Source organism: Semicossyphus pulcher, unplaced genomic scaffold, assembly GCF_022749685.1.
Source record: "Semicossyphus pulcher isolate SPU_LCO1_2020_fin unplaced genomic scaffold, fSemPul1.0.p SCAF_17, whole genome shotgun sequence".
Lineage (NCBI taxonomy): Eukaryota > Metazoa > Chordata > Actinopteri > Labriformes > Labridae > Semicossyphus > Semicossyphus pulcher.
The window spans coordinates 26,484,010-26,500,609 of record NW_027211681.1 but is presented as its reverse complement, the minus strand read 5'-3'; the positions used below and the strand labels follow the sequence as shown (position 1 = coordinate 26,500,609).

Genomic DNA, 16,600 nt, shown 5'->3' with positions numbered 1-16,600 from the left:
GTTAAGAGTTTTGATAACTCTAAAACTTTGCTTACTCGAAAAAATTAATCTCAAGCTTTATGTGGACCTATGCACCTAAATTCTCCTTTTTTTCCTCTGCGTTTTATTAAGTTTTGCAACACAGTGGTAATTTGATAACGTTTTAACATAGCTTTGTTTTGCAGCTATATACAGTTCTTTGCAAATTTCGAGAATTACAATTTTGGCTGTAAAAACTTTAATTTGAATTTTTTTTAATCATGCAGATACCCAGGAAGGCTTTGTATGCCAGACTCAGTTTAACAAAGGTTTAGTTTTTAATTTTAAATTCAAAACTACATTTAAACCACAACACATTTTAGTAGATTTTTCAAAGCAACAGATGCTTATTCAGCAAGCTACTAAGCTGCTGCCTGATAAGATTTGCAGATAGCAAGTTTGCAGGAATGCAAACTTTGCAAACCCCACCATAACCCCATAGAAAATGAGGAATTCATGTGCAAGTATGTGTACATATATATTAGAGGTTTGTTCACTTATGTTCTCATGGGTTGTCATATATCACAACAAAAAGAAAAAACAAGGCCATCCATTAAGAGCCTACAGAACATGTTCTGATACGACTGTACATGCAAAGGCCTCTTGGTTGATCTTTCCACTATACTGAGAAAAACAGTGCTGTATTACCACCCTGTGGACAAACATGTAGTCTACATTCCCTTTGCAGTTTCCTGCAATTCATAAAAGTCTTATCTATACCCACAAATATTCTTTCCACACAAACCAGAGACCACTGCTCTCCTGTTTCAAGTAGGTCATATTGCTTTGCAGGAAATACCAGATGGCTTACAGTCAGTAGTTCTTAGGATATTTCTCAATTCTTGGCAAAACTGGAACAGTTGTACTGATATAGCGAAATGGAGGAGTTCCTAGAATAGTTTTGTTGAGTTTTGAAGAATTTAGAGTTTCTAAAATAATTTTCATGACATAAGAAATGATTAATTATGGAAGGTCTATTTTTCTGTATTCATTGAATTTCATACCAGCCTGTGGCAATATTTAACATTTTTGCATGTAAGCTACCTGCCACAGCACCAATTAATTCATTCCAAATAATTGAAATCAAATTAATTAATACATTGGAATTTGAATGAATTCATTAGAAGTATAACATTTGTGCAAAGTCTCGATGTCCCTATAATAAGTACCAATTCAGAACAAAAGAACAAAAGAAATTTAAAGAATTACCAGTTGCATATTAAGCCCTCTCTAGTAAATCACAGAAAACTATGGGGTCTTAAAGTTGTTACTAAGAATAAGATGCAATTAAAATAGAACAATGAATGGATAAATAATAATAAAATAAAAGACAAATTGACAAAAAGACTAATTATATTTTAAGTGCTTTAAAAGTATAGTAACAACGTAGCCCTTAAATTAGAAAGTGTACTATAGCTTTTATTTTGATGATTTAAACCGGAAGTCAATCCCCAATATTTTATTATTGTAAGTGGTTATCGGAAGTAATGTTTGTCAGTACAACGGTTAGTTTGACAGTAGCCTTCGACTGGACGGACGGAGGAGGACCAACGGGCGTAAATCTTTCATGTACCGGTAGCCGGTAGCGTGAATGAAGATTGGAAAGTTATCGTCCTGTTCTGTATGACAGTTAAAGTTTTATTTAGCGTGTGGGTCGATAATGCTGGACGTTAAAACCTGATGAAGTTCACCAGAGATATCTGCCGGTTGCTGGGATTGGGAGGCGGTGAGTAAAACTGCCAGTCAACCGTTAACAACTTTTGGTTTGTCGGTCCGATAAATGAGTACTACAGGTTATGTGGACATAGCTTTGATTTTAAATTTAATCTAAGCGGAAGCAAGGTCTGGCAGCAATGAAATATCCATTGTTAAACAATAAATTTCACTTAACAGCCTCCAAATTACTTTGGATAAATGGGTAAAAACGTTACAAAAATTGCCTTAACGGTTACAGTTACAGTTTGAGTTTCTGACACTGAAACTTGTCTTTTGCTAACAGCTTCATACGACATATAGCTAACTTAGCTAGCAATTACCTTTAGTCTTTTTTTAGATATTTATTTGTAGGTTGTCTAATTAACCAGGAAATTTCCTTTTACCACTTAACTATTTAAATACTAAACATATATATATAATTTTTTTGGCGGGGGGGATTGTACGATAAAAGAGAAAGTTATTTCTTGATTGCTATATATGCTATTTCTGGGTGTTTAGTGTTATTTGACCATGCATGAAAGTTGAAATATATATACATTTGCTCAGTTGTAATTTACTATTGCTGTTGATAACAAAAATCAATGGGCACCTGTGATTAACCCCTCCATTTTGTTGCATTAAAGTCATATGGGAATCACCGTAAATACCAGTTTTCAACTTGTTTATTTCACCATATGTCGTAATAGGGACTGGGAAAACCACACATTTCAAAAGTCCCTGAAAAGGAAAACAAACTGGGTGCTTCTTTGGAAAAATTGAGGCAATTAAAGCCATTGAATAGATATAGTGCTATTTTATTGATCGATTCATTCATTTTTAGACCTCTAAGGTCCAACTTTGCAATCTTACATTAATATTAATTTGTCTGTTGAAAGCTGCCAAATCTTTAACATTGGACTCTTCGCTGCCCCTACCCTCCATCCCATATGACATCAACCTAGCAATGATACAAAGCCAGTTAAGCCATTTTACCCCACTTAATGATCTTTGTATTGTCAAACTTAAACTTTACATTCGTAAGCTGTAACTCGAATGATGGAGGGCTCACTAGTATGAATAATACTAAAAAGGAAAACAGGACATGTTACTTCTAAAGAGCAAGATGCAGGTATCTGCACGCTTTAGTGAACACCTTTTATAACTTAAGCCTTCCAGGCATGACTTTTGTCCAATGAAATCAACTTTTAAATAGCAAACCAATCCTCTGAAACACAAACAAAAACATCTGTCTGTGTGTTAAGATGCAACGCCTTGCACATATTTTTTTTTTTGAACCTGATCAGAGCTAACCTATGTTTGTGATGATGTTTAGAGCCACCTGGCAACGGATCATAAAGCCAGCCAAAAAATATTTGACTGGTAAATGAGTTGTAGACTAACCTCACAAGAAAGTGGTCAGACCTGATTACAAATAGCTCTAATATTCATTTAATTAGAGCCAAATTAATGCTGTCTATATATGTATATGTATCTATGTGTGTGTATATATATATATATATATGTGTGTGTGTATATATATGTATTTGTAAAAATCTCCTCCTTCTGCCTCATTAAAAATTCCAGAATTTGCATAGTCCCCACCCACTCTGCAAATTTCCAACCCCCGCCTCCATCGCAAAAACAAAATACATCTCTGCCATTGTTTAGTGGCAACTTGTTGAAACTTAGCTGGCCTGAAATGTAGTAATTAGTAGTAATTACTACATTTTACTACAGCCATGGCTTATGTTGTACCTGATATATCTTGTAGTATATGAAAAACACCTCATGGAGATGTTTACAAGGTTAAACACTGGATTTTCTCTGGAGGGGATCTTTAAAATCCTTGTATCTAACATATTGATCAGTTATACTCCTAAGTGAGTTTGACTGAGTTTAAAGGTAGTAAGTAAACCCGGAGTTCAGGTTGTTATGTCATATTAATAGTTAAATTAATGCATCTGTGGTTGAGATAAAGCAACAACTTTTATTGCCTCAGATGGTTTTTGAAAAACTCACATTCATTTAAAGGACACTTATGACTTTTTGTAAAAGTCGTAGTTCTCCTCAGACGTCTAGTGACCTCATTTAATCTTGGGTGTGCCTGTGTGTGTATGATTTGTTTGATGACTAAGGAAAAGGAGGGGCAGATGATACTGCGTTAACCAGACAATATTAGCCTTTTGTTTCCTTTGCCTTGAAATCCTTAAGCTAAAGAGAGATGTAACCACACCCTTTGACTGTCAATGCTGCTGTTGTAGTACATTTATCTTAGTTATATAATTTTTTATATTTAAAATAACTTTAGAACAAGTCAGGTCATTCTGTATATTATTATGTTTTTGTATCATTTTTAATATTTAATTCTTACATAATCAGTAGTTTTTGTGGCCGCTGTAATTAAAATCACATGTTTTTATTAAGTTAGTTCATTTTATTACTCATAGTGACATCTGGAAGCTTCCCAGTACAACCACAGGCTGATCAGCGGGTGCAGTTCAGGCCTGCTGAGTGGTGAAAAGCTTATTAAGAAATGTTTATTTTTTGGGTCATGTGTAGATGTTGAAATACTCAGTCAGTAATTAATAACCAATACAATATGCAGATATTTTCACTATATGTAATTGAACAGTTTGACTTTGAGTTGAACTTCCCTATTTCTCCTTTTTCATCAGGGTTTTTGAGAAGCCTCTCTGTTTTCTGAAGTCTTCGCATTCACTGTTTCTGTTTGTTTTAAGTCTGCATTTCTGTCATTATCTTTCCAGCTGCTAAGGGAGCGTAATGCTTTAATTTTCCAGGAAGTCTTGGATTATGAAACAGTCACAGGAAGTGTTGACTCATAAGCCACTGCTTTATACAGGGAGAAAACAGAAATCAGTTGGAATTACATGTAGCCTGACAGAGCAGCCTCTATGCCACGACTACAAAAAATCCACCACCTCAATGTTAGCAGGATGACAACCACATTATAGGTCCGTGTCCTAATTCCCCCTACATTCTCCCCCCCCCCCTGCCTCACAAATACACCTCCTCTGTTGCCTAAGGGACCTATTACCTTGCATAACAGCCCCCCTCAACGTCGTGAGGATTGCTCGCTCTCCCTCCGGACTCCATGTGTCCATTAGTAGAGTGTACAAGGTGGACTCATTTTGCAAATTTGTATCCGTCTGTCCTATTCTTGTGATTAATTAATTAGATTTTGGTGGTCAAAGAACTTGGACCTCATGTCTGTCCAATTCTCGTGTATTCAGTATTTTAATAATGTCTGGAGAGATTTTAATCTGCTTTATTTAGATTTTTTTTTTAGCATTCTGTGATCAATAAGTGGCTAATCTCCCCTCACATGCTATTCCAAGAACACAGGGAGAGAAACGTTCTCTGCTCAGCGGCACTTCTGTAAATGACTGTGGTGTCACAGCTCCTGTTTAGGCCGTTGTTTAGTTTTACGGAAGTGTGTTTTTTCCAGATATTTTTAACATCCTTTTAATCCATCCCCCATCCCGGCCACAGTTGCACTTCTGTCTTTCTTTTGAAAAAACTAATGGATGTAAACTGCAGCTTTACTTGTAAGTTGCAATTCCAGTTAGCTAAAATTTTGATAATATAATATTCTCCACCCAAAACAAAGTTGTTCTGAAGAAAATGAAAATGCAAAGAATGTACCGTATGTGGAGTGGCTATTTTGTAATTTCATCAAGTGCAAGAAGTTGTCTTGTTATTCTTTTGAATATGTAGCTTTTCTGTTGATCTAGTGTTGAGCTGCTTTTGTAAACATCCAAAGGTACAGTGCAAACTTTGTTTAATGATTTTGCTTAACTGCTGTCTATCATCTGCATTGTCTTTGAAGAGTGAAGTTAATCTTGTTGATTCACGTTGCAAAGCTCAAAGACAGCAGCTCAAAGAGAAACAGAAACTGTTGTATTCTCGATAGCTGGGGACTGACTCAGCATGTGAAAGAGGCCACACAGTTACGGGAACACTGTGGACTTAATCATTTCAGAGAACAAACATTTCTAAGCTTGTGCCGACTGCTTATTTTCCTTTTATCATTCCAGTTTTTTAGATGACTTATCTCTGCTGTATCATCAGAGTGAGTAACAAAACAGAATATCATTTAAACACCAGTAAATTATTCACTCAGGCTCTGTCTTGCACACCTGCCCCTACTTGTTTTACCTTCTAAAATGGTAAATGTTATATCATGCTGTTACCCCACTGAGGTAAGAGTAGTCTCTGACAACAAAAACACCAAGAAGATGTGCTGAGCTGGTAAAGATTGCATCTTAAATGAGAAAGAGAGACAAAAACCACATTATTACACTTGCCTTATTTGCAGCTGTTGACAGGCTGACAAACCCTCCTGTGCCGGAAGCCTCTGAACTTTAGTCCACTAAGTCATGCAGCTTCATCAGATCTTCTGCAAATAGTCAACTCTTTTCTCATGTGATTTCCCACATGTCCTTAAACCAGCAGTTATTAATTTAGTCTTAAAAACAGATTTCTATTTTTAGCTGCACTTTAGCAGCACTGAGAGATTTTTATTCTACCTTTTAATTTGTCTCATACTTTTTAAGCTTATTATTTTTTGTTTTACTCTTTTCTGTACCAACTACAGCCTAACACTTTTATCTTATGTGAAGCACTCTGAAGTGCCTGGTTACATTAATTACTGAATTATGTTTTCTTACCTAAAACTGAGGAACTCAAGGCGCCGAGTGCTGCATGACTGTCGTTTTGTGGCCTCTACTTGCTCTACATGCTGCTACTGTTTTATGTTCCCTTTTTGACGTGAGCATAACATGAGGGCACTTGTGTCATTAATATGTTCATACACCGTAACACTGTAGGCAAACAGTACTGCATTATTAGGCAGTTGGTATTTGTGTTGCACACAGCATAATTCTGTATCTGTTTGACGTTTTTAATAAGCCAGTGAAAGTCTGAGTTCTCTGTTTTTCCCCACACGCTTTTGACAAAACCTGAGTCGCTGATGTTGGTAGCGAGGTGCGTGTGTTGATATGTCTGTTTAAAGAAGGGGAGGAAACTTTCAAGGCCACCCTGTACTGCAGCCTTGAGAACCAGATTTCACTAGCTGTAGCTTCCTCAAACAGTAACACATGGTTTGTTACACAGAGCTCACAACACCTTGTCGTTTGTGTTGATTTGAAAGTTTCCAGGGTGTTTTAGGTCCAACTATCCTTTAATATTCAGCAGCCCACCCCAGATTCCCCTCCATGTTTTCCATCTATCCTGTATGCTGCTTCTAGTTTGGTGCAGGAGATAGCAGACCTATAACTTCACTGATCGAAAGAGCCAAGACAAAAAAGTTACCTTTATATTGTATTTATAATGTCAAGACATGAAAACGACTTAAGATAGCTCGGACTGAGTTTTATGTTCGCTGTACACCAAACGATGAAGATGAAGGCAACGCACCTCAAATCAAGCTAAACACTAGATGTTATTCTTACATTGGAAATACGTCAGGCCTTAGTAGTTCTTCTGATAAGTGACTATTACTAATTTCAGTCTCATGGAGTTGTTTACAACATGATGTTAGATGAATGAATGCCAATATTCTGCAGAAACAAAAGGAAGTTCTACAGAAACACTCAGCTTTCAAATTCATCAGAATAAGGCAAAGTTCCCCATGTTCTCAGTTTGAAAGTACAAGTCTGACTGTTCCCACCTTACAGCTGAACACGGCACAGTCACCCGTGGCACTATGATTACTGGGAATGGTGATCCTGGTATTTCCCAGGAATATTCTCCAAAATCTGCCCCTTTTTCTGGAAAATCTGCCCCTTGTGCTGGATTTTTTTGGCATGTGTCCTCTTGTGTGCTCCTTGGTGTTTGTATAATGAAAACTGCTGTATAAAAGCTCCAAACCTCCAATCATACAGTCCAGCCTTTTAAAACATGCAGTTTCTTCCAATCATTTTTCAATATATGCTCTGGAAGTAATTTTGTACGGGTGTTTTTACTTAGATCCCTGATAAGACCTCTCCGTGTGTGTGTGTGTGTGTGTGTGTGTGTGTGTGTGTGTGTGTGTGTGTGTGTGTGTGTGTGTGTGTGTGTGTGTGTGTGTGTGTGTGTGTGTGTGTGTGTGTGTGTGTGTGTGTGTGTGTGTGTGTGTGTGCGTGCGTGCGTGTGCGTGTGTGTGTGTGTGTTAGTAGTTGTTAGACGTCCCCCTCACTCCCTTTACTGTTCTTGTGAGACACCTAACACCGCTCATGTTTTTCCTGATCTTAAAGTTGTGGACTGCGTTCCATCCACATTCGCATTATGATCATAATCTGTGCTCATGTTGTGGGTATAGGAAGCATAATTTAATATTTTGAGTTACAAACCTATTTGACATTTGGCTTAATGTGGATGGTTAGTCAATACAAGCATGTTATTCCCTCACAAACATCCTCCTTCTCTCTGATTATTCCTTCTTTTCATCCGCCTCGGGTCTGGCCCTGAGTCCGGTTACGTTGTGGCTCTTAATGCCAAACAGATTCAGTTTCTGCTCCTTCCAAAAGTTTCTGAACGGACCGTCTATTTCTGGACAGAGTTTTCTCCCCTCGCCTTTCGTCTGTCAACATGGTGTGTGTAAGGGAAAAGAATGTTGGCCTGAGATCGTACAGTGCATACTTTTAGCCGTCATTTATGCAACCAGTTTCTCAATATCAGCAGTATAAGCTATGCAGGCTGCACTTGCTGCACTCAACATGTGGTAGGACCTATGGTTAAGATAGAATTGTGCTTATGTCCCATATACTTGAGAGACAAGAGACCAAAAAATGAAGTTCAACTCAAAATTGTATAGATTGATTTGTCTCTAATAGGCACAGTGACAAAACAAGTAAAAGCTGTTTTAACAGAGAACCTTTCTGTTTGGACAATACAAGCACTCATAATGAAGTTCACATGGCTATTTCGTCTTTCCTCCTGCCTCCAGAGTTTTCTCATTTTAAGAGGGGGAAGATAAGAGCTTTTTCCCAGGAAGAGGAGAGGATTCTTTGATTCAAGGTCAAAGTGACCAGCGAGCTGACCTGCACACTCACACACAGATCACACTTCTATAGCTGTTACAAAAATGTTATTTGGCTTTGCTTTGATTCTCCATCAATGGAAATGTTCAGCTGAAGAACAGTTACGTAGGCTCATTTTTAAGAAGGCTGTAGCACTGATAAGGACGAAGTTTCAACTGGCTAATTAAACACTTTCTTTCTGGTGATTTCTTGGCGATTTCAGTCCTGGGTTTTTTTCTTGTCTACTGTTGGCCATCAGTGTAGACAGTGCTGTGTTGTATGCTGCAGTCAGGTTAGTGTTTAAGTAATCACTAGTAATAAAACCCTCCAGCTGTTGTGTCTCTTGTTGCTTCTGTTGCAAAGTTCCCTTTCTGGGTTTGTGGTTGTGTCAACATCCTGGATATATACTTGATCTCAGTGGTGTGGTTGAAACTGAAACATGAGTCAGAGAGTGAAACATTTCTCTATGGGGTGTTTCTAGAATGCATCCGTGTAGCTGAGCTCTATTTCTGTCCTTTCTGTCCTGAGGCCCTCAGATATTTCTGGCATGGTGACCTCTTACTGTGGTATGAGAGTAAGGGGAGGAGGGTTCCCCTTCTTCCAACACACGCGCCTGCCTGGGGCCGTGTTAACGTGCACCAAAACATTTTCTCCTTTCATACAGTCTCAACTTTGTGTGCAAATTTGACTTTATGTTTTTTAATAAAGTAAAGACTGACTGTTCCGGAAATGATTGAGGATGTTTTAAGACCTGGATGTCTCACTAACACAGACGTAATTATATTAGCTCATACAAAGAAAATTGAGATAGACAGAACACGCTTACTAACTGATACTTAAAGGTCATTCTTTCCTCAGTAAATAGTGAAGTGAAATTATGTGAACATTGTCATGAATTAATAGCTGCACTTTGCAGATAGCAAACATAGATAGGACTCAAGCAGGAGCACGCCACTGCAAACACAAGGGCTGCTGTCCCTGTGTCCTACCTGAATGTGATGTGGTCTTGGATGCTAGTTTGCTGCTAGGACAGGGTGTTAGGTCTGCAGTTAGGTTTGATGAAGCAGTGAAAGTTTGAGAAGGGAGGAAGAAAACGCCTCACTAGCAACCTGCTAGCTTGCTGTGCTAACCCAGCTATCAATACAGCCTCAATCAATGCAGGTAGCACAAACCACTGCACATACAAACAAGGGCAGCTGCAGGCAGAAACGCTTTTCTGTTTCTGTTCCATTGTTTGATTTTCTTCTAATAAGATACCAGCAGGAGTCTAACGGGAAATAAAATCGACAGGAGTCTAGTCTTGTAAAAACAGATCCTGCAAAGTACAGTCTTTGTAAAGTCTGGCTGTAGGTCATAGAGGGTGTCAGACGTTAGTCCTTAAAAAGTCTTAAGAATTCTAGTGTATGATCGGTGTAAGTTGATAGTGTAGAATTTCAAATCCGGTAAATCAGATATGAAAATAATCATGAATATATTTTCAAGTGTCTTAAAGAAGCTGCCTAGTTAACTAGCATAAACTCCAAGATGAATTAGATTTTAATTTGTGTTTTATCCTGTTAATGCAGGATGATTATGATTACCTTATTTGAGTAAGTTTGTTTTTCAATAATAAATGTGTGATGGAAATTCTTGAGCTCTATGAACCAGAAGATGAAGAAGACTCAGGAGACTCAGGTGTCTTAAGTTGAAGAGTTTATATACTTGATCAAGGAGAAGTGACAATACAGTACACTCAGAGCTTCAGTGTAATGCCAAGTCAATTCTAACAGACCCGTCCTTGAGCTCAGTATTTAACCTATTCGAACGCTATGGTGTCTACGTACTATCTTCCCTAAAAGGACATTTGCTGAAACCGTGTCTAATCCCAGAAGTACTGAATGTGCGATCTTACCTATGGGCAAATAAGACGTGTAACCTCAGTAGGCAGAAAGCAAGAATGAGAGCAGGGAGGGGAACTTAACAAGCGAGACGTGGGCTTGGTGCCATTCTGTCCACAATAACAGATTACTTGATGGCCATGTAGCGAGTGGTGCATATCTTCTCTAGCATACAGTGGGATTTACGAATGATGCTGGCAGGGGTCATCTTGAACCTGTTGCACAGCAACACATCTGGTCTGACCTCGGAGTTCTCTGGGCCTCAGTGGATGCTCTCTCACACATCTCTTCTTACTCTAACGTCTGAATCAGGAAAATTCTACCACAAAACGTGTGTTTAACTGTGATGTAATGTGAATTGATTTCAGTATGTTTAATGTCGTATTAAATAATCTATCCATACAGTAGTAATGATCTCGATAGTATCTTAAATGGCAAATGTATTGGTGAGGATAATCGTGAGATGAAATTTTCATATATTACAAAACTGAGTGCAGATTCTGGAATGAATTTCAGCTCTTTACGACGCCATGTTTCTAAGTCCAGTATTATCAGGACAGCTGTGAATTTAAGACGCTCCGCCTCAGGAGACAGAGAGCTGATCTCTGAGAGAGACAGGCGCTGACCCTCTGCTTTTATGTTTGCAACTGACCTGACAGTGACCTGTGACTGTGTTGTATATCTTAGAAGTCTCAATGGAGGAAAATAATTCATTTGGGTGTAACAAAAACTTTGTTAAAACTAACAAACTTTAAAGAGAAAAATCTTTCAGTGGATTCTCTTTGATGAGTCTTACATTAGTTATTGAAATACACGAAAAATATGTTTTTTGTTCCTAATTTTAGCTGTAATTTTTTATTGTTTGACATCAAATGAATCAGACTTGACTCTCATATTTAGGATGCTTTAAACTGTAAGCCTTAAGTCACAGTTTTAAGTCAATGAAATACATCTTATGTGCTCATAATGTCATGCTAGCTGGTGGCCATGTTGACTAAACAATATATATTAATTTGTAAAATAGTTGATATTTAACAATGTTATCTCCTAACAGTAATAACAGAAGTGACAAAGTTTTTGTTTGTTTAGAATGAGCCAGTTTTTCAGTGGAATGAACTGGACATTGGCTTATTCATAGTCCTTTTCAATGTTCACAGCAACATTTTCTCGGCTCAAGGCCAAACGGACACGATCTGTGTCCAGTGTGCTGATTCAGATATTGCTGAATTTACCACTGTGTGTCTGTGTCATAAATACATGTGATTTTACTGCCTGTATTTGGGAAAGACTTGTTTGTTGACTGTGTGGGCTCTTTTTTTAATATTTGCATTGAATAAATCACTTGAAACCCAGCTGCTGCTCACATTCATTCTGTCCCTCTGTTTGTGTTATTGTCCAATCACACGCTGCCACACGATCAACTGAGTAGATTTTCATAGTAAGTGTGTGTCAGGCATAACCCCCCCCCCCCCCCCCCCCACCCCCACCCCCACCCCCCACACACACACACGCTAAACAAACATTGTGAAAACATGCTGCATGAACCTTCCTCTGAAGAAACTGACACCAATTAAAAATATATTTACCCAGCAAATCACAAATGCTATAAGAAATATACGTACTGTGTGTGTGTGTGTGTGTGTGTGTGTGTGTGTGTGTGTGTGTGTGTGTGTGTGTGTGTGTGTGTGTGTGTGTGTGTGTGTGTGTGTGTGTGTGTGTGTAGATGGGCCAGGTGAGAAGGAGATGGAGGTTCAGGATGGAAGCCCTGACCCAACAGACAGAAGAAAAGACCAAGGCCCATCACAGGTAGGCTGAAAACTTTGTACTCAGTTTTGTTTAAGTTGATTACTTGTAATGTGTAAACAGTATTCGTACTGTACTGTCGTTCTGTAAGATCAGATCACAGTTATCCCATTTCTGTTGTCCCATATAGCTGAATCCAACGCTCAGGTGCTTTGAAATAGAGTATCACTTGTTGCCACAAGTTGTTGCCTCCCTCAGGATTATTGGTGCAGGTGACAAACATAACTCCAAGCTCTTCTGAAAGAAATGTGAAGCTGTCAGTAACCTGAATACTGTGTTTGTGTTTAGCAGGTGATGTTGAACTGTGAGGAGGGTTTGGATGATGACGAGAAAACAAGAAGAAGAGCTGAGAGGAGGAGAGCTAAAAGAAAAGTGAGTAAAAAAGGTTCACAAAAACTTTCAAAGCTATAAGCTGCCAACAGTCATGAATACAGATGGTTGTTGTGGTTCTTTTCTTTCCGTTCAATCTTCTTTAACTTGAAATAAATAACCACAAACACTGACACACAGAAAAGGGAAACCCTCCTACTTCATCTACTACAAAGTAGTTTGTTCTTCTGATTGCAGAAAGTACAAATTTTAATAGAGGATATGAAGGGTTTGTGTTCAGAATGCATGACAAACATTTTTCCCGGCATCTGTTTTTAATGCTCTTGTGTTCCTCTCCCTCTTGTGGCTTAGGGCATTTCTAATCGCTCCGTTATGAAAACAAGGAAATCACTGAGAGTCTGAGAGTAATTATGAATTAAAGGCAGGATCACACGTTTGCACTTTTTTTGAACGTTGCGTAACAAACGATAGCTTTCTGATTATGGTCATGGAACATGTCCTACAACAAATGCTGCACACCTGTCTGCATGAACTTCGTCCTCGCCTCCTTTGGGACAGCAGGTTCCGGAAACATTCATACAGCTCCAAACAAAGAGATTCTCACTGTCTCAACTTTGTGATGAAAAATGCCAATAAGCAAACCTAGCCTTGGTTCTCAACATGACAAATGTTCATCATAAATTCAAAGCTTTTTTGTTAGTTTTTTTGTTGGCCCTTTGCCTTTATTTGAAAGGACAGTGGATTGAGTTGGAAATGTGGGAACAAAGAGGGGGGACGACTCGCAGCAAAGGGCTGAGAGTTGAACCCAGGGCCGCTGAGTATCTATATGTGGGGTGCCTGAGCTGCTCAGCTAAACATGCACCCCAAATTCAAAGCTTTGTCTGATTAAAATGAACACGTCTAGGTTTTGCAATCTTGTTTCTTTTGATTAACGTGTTCTGAATTCTAATGGGTAACAAAATTAGATTTTATCTCCATATTGTCGCATCACACAAGAGAATGTCTTGACCTCAAAGTCACGTCTTAATGCCAGCGTTCATGCAACACTGAAGTGATGGTTTGCTGCTTCAGACTGTATTAAGCTTTTGATTTTTCCCCCCCGATATCATAGGCATAGGTTACAGTTTACAAAAGCAGTTAGTCTGTGATAGCACCTAATTAGTTCCATTACCTTGTCTTGTGCAGTGGTCATTGTGGTGGAAATTTAAGAATAATGGGAAAAATTGACCAATAAATAAATTGTCTTTCGTATATTTATTGTAACATTTGCTCAAAAGGACCAAAACCAACAAGTGACAGTCAGCGTCTACAGAGGAATCAGTGAAGAGTACATGCTCACCAGGGTTTTTATGCACAAGATAAAAGGAACAATAATTACATTCAGGAACAATCGATTGCACTCAGAGTTAACTAAAGTCATTACGAACATCTCTCTTGGGCTACTTACCCGTCCTGGCCCGCCCTGGTCGGCTGAATGCACACTCTTGTATCCGTCCAGACATGCTATATTTCATCTTACATTATTCTGCAGATGCATGTTGTATACTGACCAGGCATTGTATTAGATTAGGAAAGATTCTTGGGTTCAAGAAGAATATTACTATGAGTTCAGCAAAAGTCCAGTCATATGTCTTTCTACAAAACAGTATTACACAAAGAGTCATATAGAAGATTATTGTATTTACGTGTCACATAAAGAGATTATTGTATAATCACAATAGATGATAACATTTCCACTAGAATAGAAGATTATTATGTTAGATATAGAGTCATAATACACTCGCCGGCCACTTCATTAGGTACACCTAAAAAATCTAATGTAATCCAACACACCAGCTCGGCCATAAGATTTGCTTTTATGTTGCCTGTAATGTACAGGCTTTCTTCTAAGCTGTCATAGAGGTGTTCATTCAATGATACTCGAGCGTCAAGGTCACAATTGGTGCTGGGGCTGTCCTGAGCTGCATTATATTCAGAGGTGTTTCTAATACTCTGGCCCCCTCATGTATGTAGGGAGGACAAAAAATTAGAGACACATCTCAATACAATTTAATTCAGTACAACACCACCTTTAACTACGGCCTCAGTAATAAACATCATTGAATTTACACACTTCCGACTCTCAACGAAACAAAAGTCAACAAAAACTAAACTTCATAAAAGCAGAGTCCATGGCAGAGCTGTTGTATTGAACTGCATCAGCATGTACAGGTGTACCTAATGAAGTGGCCGGTGAGTGTAGATGATAACATTTCCACTACAGTCATCTACATGTTATGAAGCCTGCTGTTAGATCTCTATTAAACTGACCAATTTGGCTCTGTGTCACGAACACTGCCAGCTGTTTAGATAGGAGCTTCCTCTATCTACTACAGTATAGATAAATGTAGTTAATTCAGTGCCTGTTTATTGGGCATCATCCTTGTAAACTTACATTAAGCCCACATAGACACTTGAAGTAGCTGTTTTGCCAGTGAGACGTCAGCGTGCACGGAGACAGTGCAGGCATTGAAATGATGTTTTTTTTGGTGTGTGAGATGTGCTACTTAAAACAACATCTGTTAAAGCTCTTTATTTTGACACGGCTATTTCCAAGGTTAATTTCCAGCTGAGTAGTGGGTTTAGGAGTATAACCCGAATTTGACACATCTCATTGTTTTCATGTAGCAGCTATCGATATTTTATAATGAATATTGTATTGAATATATGAAGTGAGAAACATCAATGCCACTTTTCCCACATTAGCACCACTGCTTCTTTTTGAACAAGCACCATATGCACTGAAAAGTCAACACTATATATTGCAGCTCATGTCTTTATTGTTTATCATTATTCTACTAACTGAAATTAATATGTCACCTGTATTTCACACACCACCACACCTGTACCACACCCTTCTTTACTTATGTCACCTGTTACTCCATCTGTCCTCACATATTCACAGTTGCTACTGTATTCACCTCCTGCTCTGTTTCTTTTCATCCTACCACACCCACCTGGTCCCACGCTTGTTTTCTCACTTTTCTATGAACCCTTTTCTATTTAATACGCCTGACTGCACATCTGCTTCTACACCTGTGTCTTTACATGTCTCTGTAATCATCCCACAGCCGCTGTGTCCATGCTCTTTGTTTTTTCAGAGGCAGAAAGAACGCAAGAAACTGGAGAGAGAGGAGAGGATGGAGGATGCTTCAGAGCAGGTGATAACAGCCAAAAGAGAGTTTGCATGATGCCACATATGTCATACAATCATGCTTATGTCCAAATAGATGCTTACATTAATGTGTATATGTGCACACAGACCTGGATGTGTGTTTGTTTAAATGTCTCTTCATGTAAAATAGCAATTCAATAAATATTTCCAAAACATTTTTTGCAAAGATTTCAAGCAGTTTTTCAGAAATTTCTGCAAAATAGAATTTTAATTCAGTGCATGGTTTCATAAACTACCTCTATAATAGAATAAGTATAGACCTATTGAGCTGTATTCTCTAACTGTTCAGACATATATAACTAAATAACAAAGAAGTTCAGTATCACTCACTTTACTAACATTCATGTTAATAAATATAAATGCATTGCTCCAAGTTCCCTTCTGACACAATAATAAACGATAAACACAATTATTTTGATAGCATTTGCTGCTATAACTTTAATTACTTTATTTATTTTGCTTATAAACAAAATTAAAAACACTTGAAGACTATAAACCTAATTCAATACAAATAAAAGAATAAAATAAATAAACGTCACATAAAAGCAAGTCTATTTAAGAAGTTTTAAGAAGTGATTTAAAAGTTGTCACTAATTTCAAAACCGAAGGGCCCTGATGGCAAAATCACGTTCACCTTTAGATTT

General features: G+C 38.1%; 1 protein-coding gene across 2 annotated transcripts in view; it reads left to right on the top strand.

Moving 5' to 3' along the window:
- Positions 1 to 1,551: 1,551 nt before the first annotated feature.
- The window catches only part of LOC138595423 (stress-induced-phosphoprotein 1-like), a 22,887-nt gene continuing 7,838 nt past the window's right edge, over positions 1,552 to 16,600 (top strand). Inside the window, exons 1-4 of one of the 2 annotated variants that reach the window (XM_069666832.1) lie at positions 1,552 to 1,744; positions 12,333 to 12,415; positions 12,704 to 12,784; positions 15,883 to 15,942. In XM_069666832.1, the coding sequence (XP_069522933.1) occupies positions 1,699 to 1,744; positions 12,333 to 12,415; positions 12,704 to 12,784; positions 15,883 to 15,942 (270 nt within the window). In that variant the 5' untranslated portion in view covers positions 1,552 to 1,698. Of the gene's footprint in view, positions 1,745 to 12,332; positions 12,416 to 12,700; positions 12,785 to 15,882; positions 15,943 to 16,600 lie in introns of both variants that reach the window. The other variant, XM_069666831.1, reaches the window with a different exon arrangement.